This window comes from Mycteria americana, chromosome 1 (assembly GCF_035582795.1).
Source record: "Mycteria americana isolate JAX WOST 10 ecotype Jacksonville Zoo and Gardens chromosome 1, USCA_MyAme_1.0, whole genome shotgun sequence".
In the NCBI taxonomy this organism is placed as follows: Eukaryota; Metazoa; Chordata; class Aves; order Ciconiiformes; family Ciconiidae; genus Mycteria; species Mycteria americana.
In genome coordinates this window covers 34,194,798-34,215,850 of record NC_134365.1, presented here as the reverse complement: position 1 = coordinate 34,215,850, position 21,053 = coordinate 34,194,798, and the positions used below count along the sequence as shown (strand labels likewise).

The following is a 21,053-nucleotide window of genomic DNA, read 5'->3' as shown; positions in this document are numbered from 1 at the left end:
GATAAAGGAGATGTGGTTGAAATAGCCTAACCTGAATTTTCTTAAAGGCTTTTGAAAAATCCGTCATCAAAGGCTTCTATGGAAACCCAACAGTCAGAGCTTTAGGGAAGGTCTTTATGTTGATAAATAACTGGTTAAAAGACAGGGAACAGAAGGTAAGTAGGTTAGCCAGACAGCTCTTGCAATGGAAGGAGGTCATTAGCAGAGTTCCACAGGGATTTGTGCAGGGGATGCAGTCATTCATCATATTCCTAAACAACCTGGTAAAATGGGTGAGCAGTGAGGTGAGAAGGCTTTATAATGATATTAAGTTATGCACAGTAATAAGGATGATGGCTTGCTGACTGTGAAGAATTGAGAAAGGTCCTTACGGAAGTAAGTCCCTAGGCAATAAAACAGCAGATGAAATTCTTTGTAGATGAATGCAAAGTGATGCACAGAGGGCAAAAGAATTCTAGGATAATTTATGAAACGATTGGCCCTCAGCTGACCGTTATAGCTCAGGAGCAAGATCTTGAGGTTATGATAATATAGTACCACGAAAACATGCTCTTAGAGCCCCATCTTGCCAACACCTCCCCGCCACGAATGTTAGGAACTATTAGGAAAGGAATAGAAAATTAGGGAACATCATTATATCACTGTAAAACCCATAGTTCATTCACACCTTGAATACTGTGGGCAGTTGAGATCTCCCTATGAAGAAGGACATAGCAAAACTGGAGAAATTGCAAAGAATGGCAATAAAGATAATCAAATACATGGAACAGCTTGTGTATGAGAAACAACTTACTAGGCTAGAGATTATCAGCCTGAAGAAGGGATAAATTAGAGTAACTATGATATATGTCTACAAAATCATAAACATTAGGGAGAAAGTGTACAGGGATTAAGTGCTTGTTGTGTCTTCAGTAAAGAACTAAAGGCATCAAATTAGGTTAGTAGGAAACAAATTAAAACAAACAAAAGGAGGTCATTCCTTATACAGTGGCCTGTGGAACTTGTTGCCAAATAATTCTGTGGATGCTAAAAAAAGTACTTGGGCTAAAAGTGAGACTGGGCAAGAACAGGGAAGAGATATCCATCAGGAGTTATTATATACACAAAACTGCATGCAGTTGGAGAGAGTATTAGAGGACACTACTATATATGATTGGCTTGTTCTTACTCTCCTGGTAGGCTTCTGCTCATAGTCACAGTTTGAGGCAGGATACTAAGCTGGATGGATTTTTGGTCTGACCGGGTATGACTGTTATGTTCTTACAGAGGTAGCCTGAGTTCTAACATGGTGCACATGACAGAAAGAAGTTCTGGTTTAGGAGTCTACAGATTTACTGTGTGCTTGCATGGCAGTAAACCATTCACTTAAATATGCCAGCTATTGATGTTAATAGCATCAAGGACAACGTAGACAGTCTTCAGCCCTCTAGAGTGTTCTTTATGAACCAGCCACAGGCCCCTCTACCAGCTACACTGTGACCAGCCATGTAAGACATGTTAGTCTCATAAAATGGGAAAATACAGAAGCCTCCTTCACCAGAGGATGAAGATAAAAAATGCCTAATAGAGAAATGTGAATGAAAAGAACAGAACAAAATCTATTTCTTTCACAACTAGCAAAGCCAAAACACATGATGGTGTGAGATTTGTCCTCTGGAATTATAAGATTGAAAACCTGGTCCATTTGGCCAGATAAGTACATTTCCTGGAGCTTTTTCAGCTAGCACTGAAAATCTCAGAGAACAGAAAATCCTTCTTGCAGGAGAACAGGTAAGCTTTATCAAGGGGAGCAGCATTCCACCACAAGTTATATGTCATGATGTGTAGGCATGATCACCTAACGACGTGACTCTTTTGCCTGAGAAACTTTACAGAAGCCCATGCAACCTGTGTATATGGGGGTCATTACCCAGTTCCACTAACGAGGAAAGGTAGGTGTGGATTCATCACTCAGTAATAACCTTTTGAAATCCCAATACTATGTCCTGACAAGAAGTCTTAGGTAGAAGGTCTCTACCTCCATATCCATCCATCCAAGTGGATGGGATGTGTCTATGCCAGTCCTGGATAACGGGTCAGTGGAACAAGTGGTGACCTATCACCTTTCCATCCAGACTACGCTGGAAGTACTACTTCCTAACTTCCTACTAATTCCTCTGCTAAGATGATGAAAGACAGAAATTGTTCTGGGAGTCTTCATGGTCCCAAGTGAGGGAAGAGTCAAACTGAAGTCAAGTGAAGGTGTCAGAAAGAACAGCCAGGAATTGTGACAATGATTCAGCCATCTAAGACATCATGCCAAGTACTGTGCTAAAGCACAGTGCTGAGAGAAGTCTTGGCTTCTCCTTGTTAAAAAGAACATGCTGGTACAAATTTGGTAAATACTAGTTTGATGAATAATAAACTAAACCATCCCTTGAGTTTATCATTGTTTCTGATGATGTGAGCCAGCAGAGTCTCCGCTGCTCAGTGACCTCTCAAACGTTCTCAGTTCCCTCTAGCAATTAACGAGGGAAAAGAGAATCTCAATTAAATTACCTTTCAGAAGGAAGGTAAATGGGAATAGGATCCCTTGTCAAGAGGATCAGTCTCTCATACATTCATAGAGATTAACGCCAGCCTCTGGCTGAAGTTGACTGCTTCAGCTTCTGATAAGCCTAGCAAGCAAGGTCTAAGGAAGATGTAACAAACTTCTACTGTTTAGACTCTTTCATACATACGTAGGACTTGTAGGCCAGGATATGTCTTTAATGTAAGCGGCAATGGCAGTTGGTAAGCAAATCTCTCAGTGTGGTACAAGTATCATTCATAGCGCAGGGCCAGTAAGTAATCTTTGGAGAGCCCAAAGAGCCATCACCCAAAGTGGAGAAAACAGTTTTGGCAGTCTAAAAGCCAACAGTGCCTGGAAAGAAGGAGGAAAGCAGGCTGCTCCACCTTACCAGGAGGCTGTAAAGAACAGAGGAGGCTCTGGTTGTACTCTGCCCTGCGTCAATGTTCAGTGCCATCCACTCCTGTAGGTATACTCTGAGCATGCCTTACCACACATGCTCAGGACTGCGTCCCTCACAACAACACAGCTGCAGCAGGTTGCTCATTTTTACAGAGAAGGTCAGGAGGCCACCCGACTCTAATCATCAGGGATTCTGCCTTGGAATCAGCTCCCTCCTCAGCCTGCTCACACTTTCCAGAAGGTGGCCATAATTGCTAGTTTATAGGCTTGTCTGGGTGGAATCCAACCTTTTTTTCAAAGCTATCCTACTGTGCCAAATCCTGTGGTATCTGCCTCAAAAGCACTCTCCATGAGAACAGAATGCACATTTTACGAGAGCAGGAGAGCATGTCAAAGCAGGTGCAGAATATACTTCCCTGGCTTCAAAGAGGAAAAAGTGCAGATAGTTAGTGTATTGAACCCATTCCCCTCTTCACAGACTTATTTAGAACATCTAACACTTACTACAGATTTCAGCAAAGATGATTATTAGTAGCAGAAGTTCCTGTCCAGGGGTACAAAGGAGAAGCTCCTGTGCACCCATAGCATGGCCCCATTCTCATTACACACAACGGAAAGAATATTGCCGATTTTATTAGGAATTGAGTTAGACCCTGTCACCAAACTAGTCAGTGAGCTAGGAAGTGTTGAGGGGGAAGGCTCACTTCTGCCTTTTAAATCCAAAACAAACAGCAATCCAAAACATATTTTCCCATTTCAATCACATTCCTGAGTTAATAAGCCTCTCCTCGCTGTACTAGGGCAATACTATTATTTATTGATTACTCATTCTTAAAATGGAATCCCATCTGTTCTGATTTATTCCTGCTTATTTCCAAAGTTTCCAATTAAATAGGGAATAAGAACTTAATTCCAGTATGGTTCAAATACACTGAAGTGAAGGCTACATCTGCTTTTTCATCTTCTCCTTTGTAGTCTAAGGATGGGTGGCTTCTTTACAGAAAATTCTTAAACATTAGAAAATACAAACAGTGCTGTGAATGGGAAGATGTGCAAAGGTTCCTTTACAGGTTTGTTTTTTCTTTCCTGTTTCCAAACAGGATTGGAGAACTACATAAAATATAATAATCCCACAGAAGACTCATGTCACTTTGATATCAATTCCATGCTGGGCTTGACAGGCAGAAAGTCAAGAAAATTCAAATATAAACAACATGATAATTTCTTTTCATATAGAATAAGATTGCTAAAGTTAGGCTGTGTGGGAGGTTTGCACCAATGTACATGTCCACTCTCCTCTGGTACTAATACCTCTCTACCCGACGTTGTGGCTTTTTTAGGTGTTCCTAGGCTTAGCTGCCTTTAAAAAACGTAATTTCCACTGGCTGATTCATACACTTTGCCTAGAGATTTGCATTGCAGAAGCAACCTTGCTATTCTGTTTTGCTCTGAAGATCTAAGCACCAATTGCCACACCTCTTAATTCTCCTCGTGCAATCAAAACATGTCCTAAAACACATTGACCCTCCAATCCCATGCTCTCTGCTCTTCCTGAAAGCTAACAGAACCAGCCTACTTTACAAACAGCCTCCCCTTTTCAAACTCCTCTGCAGTCTCCCCAAGTCTCTCTCCCATTCTTCAGTGATAACTCCATCCACCACTGGAATCTGCTGTGGCACAATCCAATTGTGCTTCCGTTGCTGGAAAGACCTGAGAGGGCTTTGGGTATGCAGAAAAGGATCAGGATTTTCATGCCTCTTGAATCCAGCCATTTCCGTGCTTTATATAGTGCTGCATGTAACAGTTTTTTTCAAGGAAATGAGAAAAGAAGGACTGAAAAAAATTGAACATTACATAATGTAGTGCAACTTGTATGTAATCTATCACTGGAGCTCTAAGTCACATACGTATGATGAACATGACCCCTCTCAATTCAGCTTAGTTTATATATACTCTTTCCTTCCATAGTGGGATAAAGCTGTGGAAGCCCATAGAAAAAAGGGTCAAGCTAAAGGTATTCAGAAGTAGCCATGAATTTTATTACTGATTCACAAGAAATCCACATTAATTGTCAACATCAGTCAATGCACCAATTCTGCAATGTCCTTACTGTAATGTATGTACAGATGATTTGCTCCGTACTTGCTTTTCACGGCCACCATTTCACAGAGCATAATTTGTCTCGCACAAACCACTGACACATACTGAACAATATGCTGAAAAAATCCTTGATGCTTTTTTTTTCTTCTGTCTGTTGTACAGTATGTTCCAAATATGTGGAGGATAGAAGACAAATTGACAGAAACTCAGATGACCCTTCTAAGACTATTCCTACAGTTTTATAGCTATAGTCTTAGCATCTTACAGTAATTCCTGCTTGAAACTATTCCTATAATGTTTTCTCCTAACACATATCACAGTCCTAAAATTTATCTACCTTGGCTTGTTTCTTTGCTTACATCAAGAGATTATTTCAGTCACTAGCTACATACAATGCTGAGATCTCTTCCATTCATGTTTATGTGATATGTGATAAACATTCACCATCAGGCAATGTTCCCTGTGTTAATGAATTCCTCTAAAATGATGTTGATTCTTTTGAGTAAACAAACAGATTTATCGATAAATCATTAGGGAAAAAAAATTTAGATTAGTTAAAACGAATTCTGCAAACTTAAAAATCATGGACTTCTTTCCCCAATTTAAATGAATGTCACAGTCACAATTGTTAAAATTCTTACCTACACTAATCATAAAAACCTAATCTTACTAAAAAAAAAAAAAGAATTAACTTTTTATCACTTTGTGTTTAAGAAATGCTTTTCCTGAACAATAAAAACATGTGCACATGCTTCATTTTGTTCCCACTTAGCTGTCATTTTCTGGTTCTCTTTCACTAAGCTGACCTTTGGGTTGCCCATATTTCCAGAGACAACCTCTATAAAAATTATAATCCAAGTGAAAACTTTATTCTTCTAAATCCTAAATTAGAGACAAACTTAATCTGATAGTTTCACATCAAACAGGCTACCTTCAAATTCTGGGATGTAACTGGCTTGCTTTCTTTCTCTCTCTCATCTCCATCACTCTCTGTCACATCTTTCAGTTAATTTTTCTTCCTTTTTAATCCTTTTCATTAGACTTGTTTATCTCTAGCCTTTACTCACTGTTTCACCAGATAGCAAGTCATGATGTTATTTCACAGCAAAGAAGGGCCACCATGCTGTCCACACAGAAGTCAATGCAGCAGAAGAAATGAAATGTTGCTCTGATAGTTTTTAACTGAAACTCTTCTGGCCTCCCAGCTAATTAAATACCCTGCCATTATGCTACTTTGCCTTTGTTAACTTTCTACTTGTCTGGGTTGAAATAACGGAATACTTCAAGAAATTGAGTTTTCTCCCTTCTCCTCTCCTCTTTCCCTTGAAACCAACAAAAATATTCCTTTTCTTTTCTTTTATAATGTAATATTACATTTCTTACCATCCATGCTGTGACAAAATCTCCCATCCAAGTCCCAACTGCAGCTACCTTCATAAAATTTTCATTCCTGATGCCCATGAAGTCTGTTATAATGTATGCACTGTGGAAACAAGAACACAGACTGTAAGCTATACACGTTTGCTTAATGCAGTTATAAAGAACTTGCTTTAGTGACAAAATTTATGATTAGCTGTGAAAGATTTCCTATTTCTTTCATAATTCTTTCTTCCACTTTCTCTGCTAGAGCTGAGTCTTGACATAGAATTGAACCAGGATGGGTCAATTCCAATTAGAAATGGAAATGTGAATCTGATTTTACAGCCCATGTCTCTTCTGAAGGTGCTAAAATAATGATAGGCAAAGGCTTTAGGATTATGTAAGGCTTCTGGAAATATAAACTATTTTACACTTTTTACCTCTTCCTTTGTACAAATGGAATTGCAGCATTCTTGGAATTGGTGACTTTGCAAAATCTTTATGAAGAAAAATGAAAATCTTTAAGTTCTCTTTAAAACAATAATTGAGCCACTTGACTTTTCACTCTACCAGTTATACAACCACATGTTTTTTTAACACAACAGTGCAAGCAAGCTTTGCAGAATTTCAGTGAGATGTCGCTGTTTCTTGATTTATACAATGTATTTTCATAGATATATTTTACTTAAATCCAAAAGAAGCATTTTCATTCTGCTTAAATAATGCAACAGACAGGATTTGAAACCTCATGCAATAATTTGACCTCTACTTTCAAGTTCGTCAGGATGCTATAAGGACAATTAAGAAGGTGAAGTTACTTGTGCTGGATTAAAACCTTTGTGAAAAAATCATAGCTTTTAATATACTCATATCCTTTGCTAAAGACTTTTATAGTGTGTAAGAAGAGATGACTCTCCACAAGAGCTAACACAGAGAATAATGACAGCAATTATATTTTAACTTCCCAAGTGGTATCTTTGTTTTCAAGATACCTGTAAACATTGCTTATATAATGTTATGCCTATTTAAGGGTATGCACAACTGACCCAGTTGCATGTCCATTATTCAAATCTTACCATTATTATATACCAAATGTTGTAATGTCTAAGAGCTAACGGACCGTATCCCTGCAACTGGATCAGTGCAAGCTGATCCCACTTGTTGGGGAAGTCCTATTAAAATCTAAATATTTGATCAGGATAGCTAGCACAAATCTATGCACAGCACTGTGTGCTGTGAATCACTTCTTAGATACAAGTTAATATGTTCTAGAGTAGAAATATTAATGTCCTTGAATAGTTTCATGACACATGTAAAATGGCATACCCTAATGGCTCTTCTCATTATACACGTCATGACCTTTCAGCGAATATGTCACCAACTAAAATACAATCAATTTTTTTTTCATCTGTTGAACAGCATATAAATGCTGGCTTAGATTTTCTGCTGGAATTAAAAAAAAAACTGCACATTTTTTTTCCAAGCTGTTTTAAATTATGTTCCATGTAGTTAATAAGATCATCAATATCCTAAATACACTGTGTTGTAAATAAGGATGTAAGAAAACAAGAGCAGCTACACTGGGTCAGCCTAAAGTCTCCCTGTTCCAATGCCCTGTCTCCAAGAGAGGGCAAGAGCAGATACCTAGGGAAGACTGTGACAACAGGCGAGCACACCCCTCCCAGATATATTCTCCCAGCCTCTTTATAACTGCGAAACATTTGGAATTCCTTTTTTTCCTGCATCTTGGGTATGCCATTCTTGTAGCATCGGTGAAGGCAAAAAATTATCAAGTCTGCATTCCTTGAAGGTGTCTCATTAACAACAAAAGCACGACAATAAATGTCAGTTGTAAGGACTGGCCCTCAAAGGCAAACCATATCTTTATCTTTTTCATCAGTGTGAAACACATACAAAAACCCCAGAGTTCTCACCTCTTTTATTCCCATTTCTCATGTGCATTATACATGATTACAGGTGTACAGAAACTAAATGAACACTTGCACAACACTCCTGAAAAACAGGCCACTTGGGTAACTCCTATACCCCTGTCGCATATAATGGGCCTGCCACAGCCACCCACGGCATCACTCATGGCTGATGTACACAAGGCGGGTTATCCATAAAGGCTAAGAGGTCACTGATCACTGAATGCAGGTATTAACAAGTAGAAGATATATCAAACCAGACATAAGCTATTTGTTAAATGGAAATTGAAATTCTCCATGTAGCCGCTTGTTTTTACAAATCTTAAAAGTACCTGAAGGCTTATAATAAGGTTGGATGAGCTGGATACAATACTTAAATACATAGAAAGGCCTTGAAAGCACCAGATCATCCTAACAGTCCTTTTTGTAATTTGAAACACGAACATTTGAAACATGAAAGCATCTAAGAAGCCTAGTATGAATTGTGCATCGTAGTCTATAAGTAATCAATGCCTAAATTAAATATGCAAATTCACAGACCTTCAGTTAGAGTTAAAATAGTGTATTATTATACAGAAACTCTTAAGAACATAATCTGTGCATATTTTAAGTCCATTTACTGATTAAAATACAGCTATAACTTTTTATGGAACAGGGAAAATATTTTTAGCACAGTCGTTATCTTATTAGCAATAGTAAAGAAATACACTGCTATTTTATTAGCTATTTTATTAACTATTAGCATTACATCCTGTGTCTTTTATGCTCTCTGCAGTATTATTTTCATTTCAAAACACAAAGAGAAATTGACTTTTTTAAAATATGGATTTTTGGCTGCTAAAAATGAAAAACCCCTCCATTTTTAATTTTCAGATTTTAGTTTAAACATAAATGAGAGTAGTTAACATTTTCAAAAAAGCCATGCTTGCCTGATGATGTTACCAGGATATATATTTTAACAGTACCAAAAGTAAAATTAATTCTGTTGTGGAAAAATACCTACTTTTTTCTAGCTTTAGCTATGATTAGAGCACTTTTCATTAATTGGTTACTCTGCTTGCTGGCTAGGACCCATGTCTGCACCTTGCAGGGGGGCTAATAGCTGTTGGGTTCCAGTTAACTGTCATGGTCAGCCCAGATTTTCTACAGCCTGTCAAAAGGCTTCTGTTTGCTTTGCTATACTTGTATTCTGTAGCAAGGTACATTCATATTGCATGAATAGCACAACCTAAGAAAACACTGAGTGGAAAAACACAGCAGTTAAAGCTCATAACAGACTAAAAAACTCTTCAGAAATGGACAGAATAAGTGTAAATTATTAAAGGCTGAGGAGCCAATACTTGTGAATGTTATAGATAAAGGACAAGTTTGCAATTGGGATTTGGGACAAACCCGCTATTAACCTTTGGCAGTAAAACTGGAAGCTGCAAAGCCAGGGAAATTGCTCTTTGCAGGCCAAAGCCTATGGAAGGTAGACCACAATTTTGACAGAATACAACAAAATAGAGGAACCAAAAGACAAAAGAGACTTGAGACACATAGTTCTAAAACAGAGTCCAGAAAACCCCGTTATAAGGTGCTGCCTACATCCATGTTGTTGCAAAAGGTAAGTTAATAACAGTGAGTCAATAAAAAGATGTATGAGCCCAATGTATTTGATCACTTTTCTGGAGTTAGCAGCAGAGCGTGCATGGAACAGACAAAGAGGGAAACAACAGCACTAGCCCAGAGAAACTGTTTAAAGGAAGATATCAGAGCATTTTTTCAAAGACAGATGACACTTTGGCAGCTGTCAAAATGACAAACAGGCTGAAAGCAAATGGAACATTTTTAATTTTAAGTTGGATAAAGATGTACGAGCCACTGTGGTGCTATCAACATTGTTCTAGGTGCTGGAATAAAAGCCATGGCTGAAACTCAGTGCTGAGATGGTGTTTTCTTGACCATCACAGGAATCTAAAACTGGGATATGGCTTGAATTTAGGCACTTAAATGTAAGTGTAGGCCAGGGATCCAAAGTCTCAATGGAGCCTAGTCAGATTAGTAAATGCAGATTAGAGCATGATTCATCCTTACGCTACTGTAGACATGCTGGGTGAAGGATTTGTTTGCCTTATGTTATTGCAGGATGGCTAGCATGTCAAAACAGCATGTTTGCATATCAAAAGGCATTGCCAAACCTATGTGACTAAATAATTCCAGGTGCTGTGACATATCCTGGTCTTCAGATGATAATCCAAAGAGATCTGGATCTCTTGTAAGGCCTGTGACACATCTGACAAGCCAGATGCATCTGAACTGAGCCCTAGGTCTCCATGGACTGCAGTGAGAGCATAGACACTTTGGGAAGGTGCTAGTTGCCTTTTAATGCCATTTTAGCAAGCTTGATGCATCTTAACTACACTTCAGCTGGCTCTTTATACACTCTAGAGTATCTAAGGCACTGGGCTGGCACATAGCACACAGAGCATGCTCTGTACAGAGTCTACAAGAACTGCACCCATGGAGAGTGGTAACAAGGCTCTTCGAAAAGGAGGGGAGGCCTAGATGTCTTTTACATTGAGTGATAAAAAGTCTGTAGATGTTCTGCAGTCTGATACGTCCTTTTCTGAGGTGGTTTTATTATCTGGCATTCCCCCTAAATAGCTGATTATATGGAGCTCATCTTCCTTGGTGCACCTGACAAAGTGAAATGCCTTGACAATGGCCAACAAGTGACAGCATGGGAGTTCACACAGGCTGCAAAGAAGTATGTGTTTAGACGCAGCACCACAAGCTTCCATTACTCTTAATTTAGCAGAGGCAGAGTGTCAGAATAACTGAAAACATACGTAAAAGACTGCAGATACAGTTCCTGATCCATATTTGTCACTCTAAAATGACAGAATGGTAAATGAGACACTTGGTAGCACTTTGCTCAGCTGAAAAGCTATCCCTCTACTGCTAGCAACTGAAATCAGAGCCACAGGGAACTGGAAGATGCACAGAGACAACAAGATCTGCTGTCCTATAAATCGGCATATCATAATGAGAATGGCATAAAGCATAGCTACCTACAAACAGTACAGAGACCACAACAGCTAGTCATACAGTCCCTAACTATCCCCAGTGTACACTTCAGAGGTACAGATGAAACTTTTTCTGTGACACCAGAATAGAGAGAATTAAGAGGCACTGAACCAGGGATTTTACTTGACAAGACGCCAAAGAGGTAACAGCCACAAGAGGCTCAGCAGGTTAATCTCCAAGACACAACAAAACTAGGATGGAAAAATGGTGTGGCCATAGCGAGACAGATCCATGGCACAGTGCAGAACACCTGAAACTGATGGACTGATGCTGTAACTGAGCATTGCTGGTTGGTAACTTATTTATACATGTTTTTTTGAAATCAGGCAACAGAACTGTGAATCTGAAAACCTATGCTCATCAGTCTACAGGCCTGAGGGCTGCCTAACTTACTCTAGGGACTTGGCTTTTAAAGCTCTCTAGCCATTTAAAGTTCTGCTGCTAGGCATGTACAGGAGCTACTCACTCTTCACAGGAATAAGCCATTTGGCTTCTAGCTCACATCCTGTATTGATTGATATCCATAAAGTGGTTATTCCTCCACTTGGTTTGCCTGCAGAGCTCCATCTGTGAAGTGTTTTGCAAGCCTGCCTATGAGACAAGGCCCATTGAAAAATGCAGCAATTGCATTTCTGTCTGTTAATGTAGAAGTGTATGCACATAACTTAAATGGCAGGGAACACGTGAGATCCAATCCCTATTCCAAGGGACACTGGTTCAACGCCTTTCAAAGTTAGAAAATTGCATCTCACTGTCACTCTCAATAAGAAAATATGATGACCAGCTCCTATTAGGGCAGTAGGTTTTTTGTATATGGCGCTCTCCAAGAGGATGAGAAATGTGTGTTTCAGCCTCCTTTAGGTGAGGGGTAGCTGAAGCTGTATATACCATGTCCTGTACAAGTATCATCTTTCACAGTAAGACAGACATTCCCTTTCCTCTGCTTTCAGAGAAGTGGAATGGATGCCACTGGTCAGGATAGGAGTTTGGATTAGATCACAAGTACAGTCCTAATTAAGGTGCTTCAAGCAAGTTGGGACAGGATTTAAATATATTCCTGTCCTTAATATGGCTTCTTTATTGCAAATTGTAGGAGTTTCTTATTCCCTGGTGGGTTTTTGTGGATCCTATGCCAACAACCCTCAAGCACTTGATGCCCAATAGAGTCTGGACTTCTCTTTAGGGCCCAGGTGGTATTCATACAGATTAACTTTTGCCTAATGATGCTAGTCTTCCTAGGCTGTCTCCATAATCAATGGATTTGACAGCAATTCAGAGCAGGACGTTACTTTAGATGATTTTCATGTATGGCATCAGTAAGGGCCAACAGCTTACTTCTAAAGAATTTGCAAAAGCTAACTCATAAGGGCAGGGCTACTGCCAGGGGATGTGAGAGTCTGCAGCTCTACTGGGAAAATCTTAGGTATCTGCGAATTCAAAAGTGTTAAGGACCTCCATTAGAGGAGGCATGCAGCCTCCCCAAGCTAAAGGTAAACTTTGGTGAGTGCTGGCACATACTCCCAGCGAGTTTAAATGACAGGCCTTGCTACACCTACGTTTTTTTAATGTCAAACCTTAAATGACATAAATAAAATCAGAGACAACCAGCGGCTGAGTTGGGAATTGAACCCAGATTTCTCTCCTCTCAGATGGGCAACTTTCTCCATCATTATGTAAATGCTTTGATGAAAATGCTATACTACCCCTACAGACTCCACTACAAAGCACTTCCTATGGACAGGATAGTCTGGGAAAAAGCATAAAAGGTGCCTGACAAAAGAATTCAACAAATTGATTTTTCAAATTTATTATATCCATGAGATACCATTTCCAAACTTTCCAGGATTTTTGCTATTCTTGTGCAATGTGTATCGTCACACGCATATTCTGTTTAGTCAGACAAAAGAAAAATAAAGGCTGCAGAATCCATTTAGCATCTTTCTGCAGCAAATAAAGGTTACAGTACTCAGCCAAGGACAGGTTGCCTGAAACACTTCTAATGCTGTTGTGCTAATAGATGAATGCTAATAGATCTCGCACCGTCTTACCAGCCCCTCTGCACACTCACACAGACACAAGCACTGCAGCTGTTGCTATGTAGCTGTTAATGCTTCCACTTAAACTCTATAACCACTGCGTAAGTTGTCTTTACTGAAGCAATGAAATAAAGGGTTGACTCTTACGTGCCTGTTTGATGCTACAGGAGAGGATTAAGATATTTACTTACTGCTAAGTGAATTGTTTATTGAAAATTGTTTTAGTGGACAATCAAACAAGTTAAGAGAACCATGACAAGTTAAGAGACCCATGTCACTTTTTAGCATCTCTTTTAATAGGCTAGTAAAATTCTGCAGCTAATCCACAAGATTGTAGTAAGAGCTGGTACATTACATGCCTTATCTCGTTCACTCCATTTCCCTATATACTATGATATCAAAATAGTTTGACAGTAAAAAGGTCCAAAATGCTAGCACAGGTGCCCAGGGACACAAACAGGACAAGTGGCCTTGGGCATACCCATTTTGAGGGTTTAAAGAGGATCGTGACTCATACTGTAACACACTCTGCAGACATACAAGTTTGCAGTCTCAGCGCTTGCCATACGCATCCTGAGAAGGATAACGAGTGCTGATTTTCAACAAGTTGCTAAACAGCAAGCTAAATTATACACATGTACCTTGAAGAAAAATGTATGCTCAGAGTTTCTAAAATTTAGAAAAATGTTGCAAACTGGTTTTGGAGTTTTTTTTACATTTAACATTTTGTTAAATGTTGTAGCGTTGCTCATCTTAAAATACAGATAATTTGTTTGGTGACTGACATTTTTAAAATAGCTACTAAAATTTGAAAATTACATTAACAAATTTGAAAAATTGAAACTAAGGAATATAACAGGCAATGCATTTGGGAAGGTTAAGTTAGATTAGTAATTTAGCAAGAGAGAAACACAGTAAAACATCTTCTTTTAAATGAATACTTGCTTTGTTTTTAAACTTGGCGAGATACTGTTAAGATTGGATTTGAATGATGGCTTTGAATGACTGGCTGAACTCTTCAGAATGGAACACGGCTTACACACATCCATTCCCGGTGTTGACTTTTCAGTACAGCTAAGAAGGAATAAGGACAGATGTGCAGAATATTCTCAGAACTGGCAGGTGCAAGAAAAAAAATATTCACTTAAAAAAAAAAAAAAAGAGAACTGCTCATATCATTGCCAAAATATAAACAAAATTAAATGATGTAGTTTAAACTTTACCACTTTGATCAAGTGCTTTGATAACATTTAAAACTTCTGTGAATTCCAGCAAAAACTTTGTACTTTCCATCCATTTCAGTTTTAGGGATGGCAGAGAAGTTTAAATGCATTATTGTAATGCTGAATAAACTACTTACTCAAGTATTACTGCTGTTCAGAAAGGGGAAATTAGAACAAGTTGCAGTGAATGACTGAATGGACTCTGCTTGTAAGTAGCAGCCCAACTGGGAAAGCGAAAGCAGAAACGTATTTTAGCAAATTTTAGTAGAAACTTGTAAGTATTAGCAGACAGTGCAACTTTACATATTAATCATTCTTTAACTTATTAAACTTCCCTGAACCATTAATAAAAAGATTTTTTTTATAAATTAAAATAATGACATGCCAGAAAACAAAAAAAACCCATGTCATAAGTTAATGAATTGGAACTGAGGGACCAAAGAAATGCTGGCACAGAATCTCTGCTGACAGATTCTCAGCAATCATAATTGAAAAGAATTTGAGCTGGCTCTGAAAAAAATTGTAAGCCCATAATGTAAACTAAAATTGTGAAAATTTCTTACAAGTTTACTTTTTTAATAATTTATTCTAAACAAAGTAGATTTTTCCCCTTATTTAATGACAGTGTTTTAAGGCTTTATAAAGACTAATATTAGTTTGAATTTCAAGGGTCTACTGTATTGATTGGGTGAAGTAAGGACCGTGTGCCTTCTTTCAACACTTCATTTTCAGGAGTCACTGATACCCTGCAGCTGAATGACAAGTGGCCAAAGGATTGTCCTTTCAGCATGGACCAGGGGACTTCTAGTATTTTACTGAATACTGGAAGACATTGCAAGAACATATGTATTTGTGACTAGAATGAGATGAGATGCTTCACTACAGCAAATGTTGGACCAGTACTTGAACCTCTTAGATGGCTTTTGAGAAATAATTTGAAATACTGATGAATGCAACCTGCACATGGATGCCCATTTTTAAAGCAGTGGAGGCTGACATATGACTCACCTCACGATATGCATTAAAGTATGTAAACGTGTGGTGGAGGAGTGTAATTGCTGCTAAATAGGCTAAAATGATTTTTTGTTTTTCCTACATCAGTACAGCGTGGTAAGTTTTAATTTTGACATTTTTGTTTCCAGAGTTTTGCTGCAGAGACATGCCAGAGTATCTGAAGCAGGGAAGACATCCTTTATAGGCTAGAAGGTGATTTCCCTGACACACAGGCTTTAAATGACAATTTCAAATCCATTCATATTACCTTTTATGTAAGATATGAAGATACTCAGTTTGGCTTGTGTGCTTGTACTGCCAGTGCTGATGCTAACTCTGTCTCTTTCTTCAAAGTTATCAGGAGTAAAAAATGGTCAGGAGCATTTTACTATTATTATCAAATAGTAGGTCATGCAGAGTCTGCAATCACTTGAAGGAACATATTTCCTTTAATAGATTGGGGGGAAAAAATAAAAATCTGAAAATACGAACATATTTACAAAATGCAAAAAACTTGCCAGTTCTCAAATTGAAACTAATCTTGTGGTTTGATTTAAAAATTAAGTTACTTATACTTAGAAATATTTAGCTTGATTTTTTTTAACCTGTTTCTATGATCACTCCAGCTTTCTTTCCAAATCTGCGTATCATAAGCATTTTCATTATGTTAATTTCTTTTGCTGGTTTGGGACAGGAAATCCTTCTAATCTGCAAAAATTCTTGGGAGACTGAAAAAATGTTTCATGTCCAAATCACTTTGGATTAGCATATATTGTGCAAGTTTTTCTTTCAGAAAAATGTAGTTCTACCTCAAACTACAATACAGAATAAGGTCAGATATTCCTTTAGAGGATTCAGAGTTTAACTACAGATAAGAAAACATTCATCTTTCAACATAAGGTAATTTAAGGCTTAGTTACATCTGAATAGTAACAAAATCAATTTACTAATTTTCCGTTTTCTATTTAAATATTATTGTTTCACAAGAAACTTCTCAGGTTTTCTTATGAACGAAGTCCACAGTATGTAAGCAAAGTTGTGAGAGAATGACTGTGTAGGTCCTGTAATGACTATTTTAAATTATCCAAACCAATATGGGACTTTGTATCATGATTGCTCAAATTGTAAAAAAACACTACAGAAGTGTCAAGGTTGTAGAACAGGTGATTCAACTAAACTGTTGGGTTTTTTTAATAAGTATTTATTTGAATTATTCTCTGTAAAGACAAGTAATATTTGAAATGAATGACACAGGAACAAGACCAGTCGGTGATAACATTTGGGACTGAATGGATGGATGGTAGGGCAGAGTCCTGCTACTTTGCATTGCAGAAGCATAAAATTTACTAAAAAAGGAAGAGCGACTAAGTAATACCTGCCTTGGAGCTTGTGGGATGTTTGCTGAATGAGTAGAAAGGAGATCGGACTTCATGGAAGTTTGAGGATAAGATGAAGATTTCTTAAGTATTAGATTATTGGCAGATCCATCAAATAAGCAATTAGTAATAATTAAATAAAGCAGGTAAAATCACAGAAAAAAATTAGGTTGGAAGGAAACTCAAGGGATGAACTTGTCCAACCCTTCATGCTAAACAGGGCTAACTGGCATTAGATCAGATCGCTCAAGGCTTTATTTATGCTTAAAGATTGTTTATTTTAAGTTACATTTATTTAAATGTATTTATTTAAACCTAAATCCTTTATCAAAAGCAAAACCAACATTACTTAAATGTCTGAACAAAATTTAAAAGGGCACTAGGGAATGAGTGCACTTCGCAATTGACTGCTCCAGATTTCTAGTTCAAGTGGTCTCTTTCAATTATGCCAAGACCTCATCCATTTAACACAGTGCTAAAGCAGCCAAGGATTTGGCACAGAATAGTTCTATGCAAACAGCCAAGATTTTCCTCTTCCAATCCTGTCATTAGAGTTCAATAAAATAAAGTATATGCTGCTATACATCACCCTGAACAGTTTGAAGAAGGAAGACAAGCACTTCATTTTTAACTCCACATCATTACACAGTTTCGTATTTGTTAAGTACGCTCCACAAAATAAGACAAATGTAAGTATTTTATATTAATACAAATAATACAAAAGTTAACCATACACACAGGCATATATTGCTTACGCAGAATGTAAGTTAATTTTTTTGACACTGAGAGAAGGAACAAGTCAAAATGCTAAAAGTAAAGTTAAATTGAAATATAAACTTCGTTTCCTATAGGATGTTTGTGTTGTATATAGGCAAAGCCTAAAAAAAAGTGGAGCGAAGGCCCTTGGAGAATCTCTGCTCAGTTGCTTCTTCATGAACACTAATGGCTCTCACACCTACCAGTGGGTGCTGGGTCCCCTCGGCATGCCAAGCTACTGAATGCTGAATTTGACAAGGGCCACAGGGAGACCATCAATGAGACAAAACCAGAGAAAATCATATGCAATAGGGGAAACAGAATATTAAAAAATACTTCAAAGAAGGAAGAAGGGCAGGAGAACTGGGAAACTGGACTGACGGAATTGATGGAAGGGAAATGACAAGATGAGTATACACAAAAATGCAGAAATACATTTCAAGTACAAAATATTTCAAAAGGAAGAAAGGTCAGAGCCCAGAATGGAACAGATGTGGTCACAATCCTCAAATGTTTTTAGCAAAAGTGTTTAGATTCAGCTGTATTTTGCTACTCCTTTTGTAAAGATTCAACTGTCTAGAATCTCAGCATTGTAGAGCAAGTCTCACTGCAAGCGGAAAAACAGAAGGATGCTTCCTTCCTTGAAAATTAAAATCATAATTTCAAACAAAGGAATAGGTCCAAGCTTTCTATAATGTTATTTTAGTGCTTATAGCTGCTTACAGATGCTTTGCTCTATTAGGGTGTGTGCAGATAAAAGGAGACTGAAACTGCAGTTTGTTCAAGGAATTGAGAGTATATACCAGCCTGGAACACCAGTATGCAATGGCACAAATAACTGCACAGGGGTCTTATGAAGACCAAAAATGGTATTATCATGTCAGTCTTACTAGGCTTTTCAAAGAACCATGTTGGCAGAAACAATAATTCAGCCCAAAAAACCAAGAGTTTATTCAGATGGAGAATGGCTACTACAATTTGATACAGCCATAAATGAGCCCTAAATAAGAACCTTCTGAAGCACTTCCTCTGCAAATGGTTTGTTCTAAAACATTATTCAAGTTCTACAGTCTGCATACATAGCCAATACTCTGTCGATAAATCAAAATGAATTGGGAAACGCTCATATGGGAAAAAGTTATTCTTTAAAGCTACTTACAGGTGCGAAAGAACAGGAAATAACTTTCTGTTATGTATGTTTGGTTTCGTATCTGTTGAGGATGACTGGTTTATATCAGTCTTGCTGCAGTCTATAAAACCAGACTGAGATATAGAAACTGTTGGAGTTGTTAAGAAACAATGATCTACTATGCTGACAGGTACCTTTGAGAAGAAATGGAAGGAAAATGTGGCATGACAACTCAGGAGCTGGTCTGAGGATTTGGTTGGCTTCTCTCATAATGTAATAACAGCAGCAGATTGCAGAGCAGATGGAAAAGAACTAGACTTCAAGCAATGTACAAATTAACAAATCGAAGAGATTGCTTCTTTACTGTATTACTTGAAAATGGTATATAAAGAACAACTGGGTCTAGGGCCAGTCATCTGACAAGAGCTGGCATATAATCACGGCAGAGAATTTCACATGGAAAACGCAGGGAAGAAGACAGCCTGTTCTTCCACTCCTTGACTGGCAAAGCAAACACCTTTATCATGACTACTTGACCATCCAATGGCTGATATAATCTGAAAGAGTCCAACACTGGGTCTGCTATAAATTTGCTCTGTGTTGTACTGACTGCTATATTTTCTGGTCCTTACACTACTCAGCATTTTAAATAAAATTATCATTGAAATAAAGGGGGAAAATTGTCAGAAGTTGTTTGAGGATCTTATCCTCAAATCAACATAACTCCATTGCAGACTGCCCATTTTCCAATACAGTCTTCTTTTAATGACTTGAAAATGAATTATCAGAAGACAGACACATCAGAACCACACACTGCAAGTGTTTGCTCAGGCACTATCTCTTGTAGTACAACTTTAGACACACAAATGGAGAAAAAACACAAGTTGTGGTGTGAACTTCATCCTCAAAAAGAATATTCTCCTAATTTTTCCCAAGGAAAGGACGAGCACATTGTCAAACAATGCAGAGAGATCTATGCACATGCATTTTTTGATACCCAGACACTAAACTTTAATGGCTTTGACTATATTTTTAAGTTCAGTTACTTAAAAATACTGGGTTTCACTCAACTACAGACTTTAAGAAAAAGTCTCAGTTTCAGCTAGTAATTCTAGGATCCCCTAGAAAAGTCCATTTCTCTCCACAGTCAATGGAGAAAAATAAGCACTTTACAGATATAATTCATCTGACTTATCTTAGGCATCTGCACTGGGTCTGGCTGGGATGGAGTTAATTTTCTTTATAGCAGCTAGTATGGTGCTGTGTTTTAGATTTGTGACGAAAACAGTGTTGATAACACACTAATGCGGCCTACCGAGGTTAACCTGCAAGAACATCTCTGAATCAGATGAATCATCTTCTGGAGATTTCAGTTCAGTTAAATGTAAAAGTAGTTGGTTAACTTTAAACTCATCTTTATTGGATTCTTAAACTATGAGATATGACAAAATATGGATTTTTGTGTTTTAAGACTGGCATGGTTTATATGATTAGACTGACGGTCCAATGTCCATATAACGTCCTTGCAAGTCTACACACATCCCAAACTGCAACTAAAACCAGTGAGATACTAAAGATAAAATATGCAGTTTGGGAAAATACCATTCTAACTAAAAAAACCTTACCTTTTATTTAGACATGAGGTTGAAAAAGACATTTCCAAATAGTGTAAAAGATTATATGATAAAATGTCAGTAAGAAACCTTTATGAGAATGAGTAAACTGCAATTAAGATTTCATTCAAATAGTAAGTTAAATCTGAAGTTGAACAGATGGTTAGCAGGACATATATAACCAGAATTAAATAAACTGTGGAGTAAATATTCTATCTTTGTCTGATGCTCATTGTGGAAAACATTTCAAAGCTCTACTGTTCAATGATAATCTGATCCAGAAACAGTTTTATACTGTCTGAAAGTTATCATCCACATGTTACTACCTGAAGCAATAGTGTCATTAATAAGAATACCTTGAGATCTTTACACTGGATGCACACAAAGCTTCAGGAACGATTCCAATGTATTTTACGGTAAGTATTTCCTTAGTTTACTTATTGATTATGTGGGAGACTTTGTAATTAAACTGATATTCTACATTGATGAATGGAAGAAATAGAAGGTTGCTGGATGGCTCT

At 37.7% G+C, this 21,053-nt stretch overlaps 1 protein-coding gene across 4 annotated transcripts in view; it reads right to left on the bottom strand.

Moving 5' to 3' along the window:
* TMEM117 (transmembrane protein 117) overlaps positions 1 to 21,053 on the bottom strand; it is a 238,920-nt gene that overhangs the window by 119,320 nt on the left and 98,547 nt on the right. For all 4 annotated transcript variants that reach the window (XR_012774410.1, XM_075494344.1, XM_075494335.1 and 1 more), the window contains one exon: positions 6,434 to 6,533. Coding sequence is in view for 3 of the 4 variants with exons in the window: in XM_075494344.1 (XP_075350459.1) it covers positions 6,434 to 6,533 (100 nt within the window). In the remaining variant the exon portion in view is untranslated. The remainder of the gene's footprint in view (positions 1 to 6,433; positions 6,534 to 21,053) is intronic.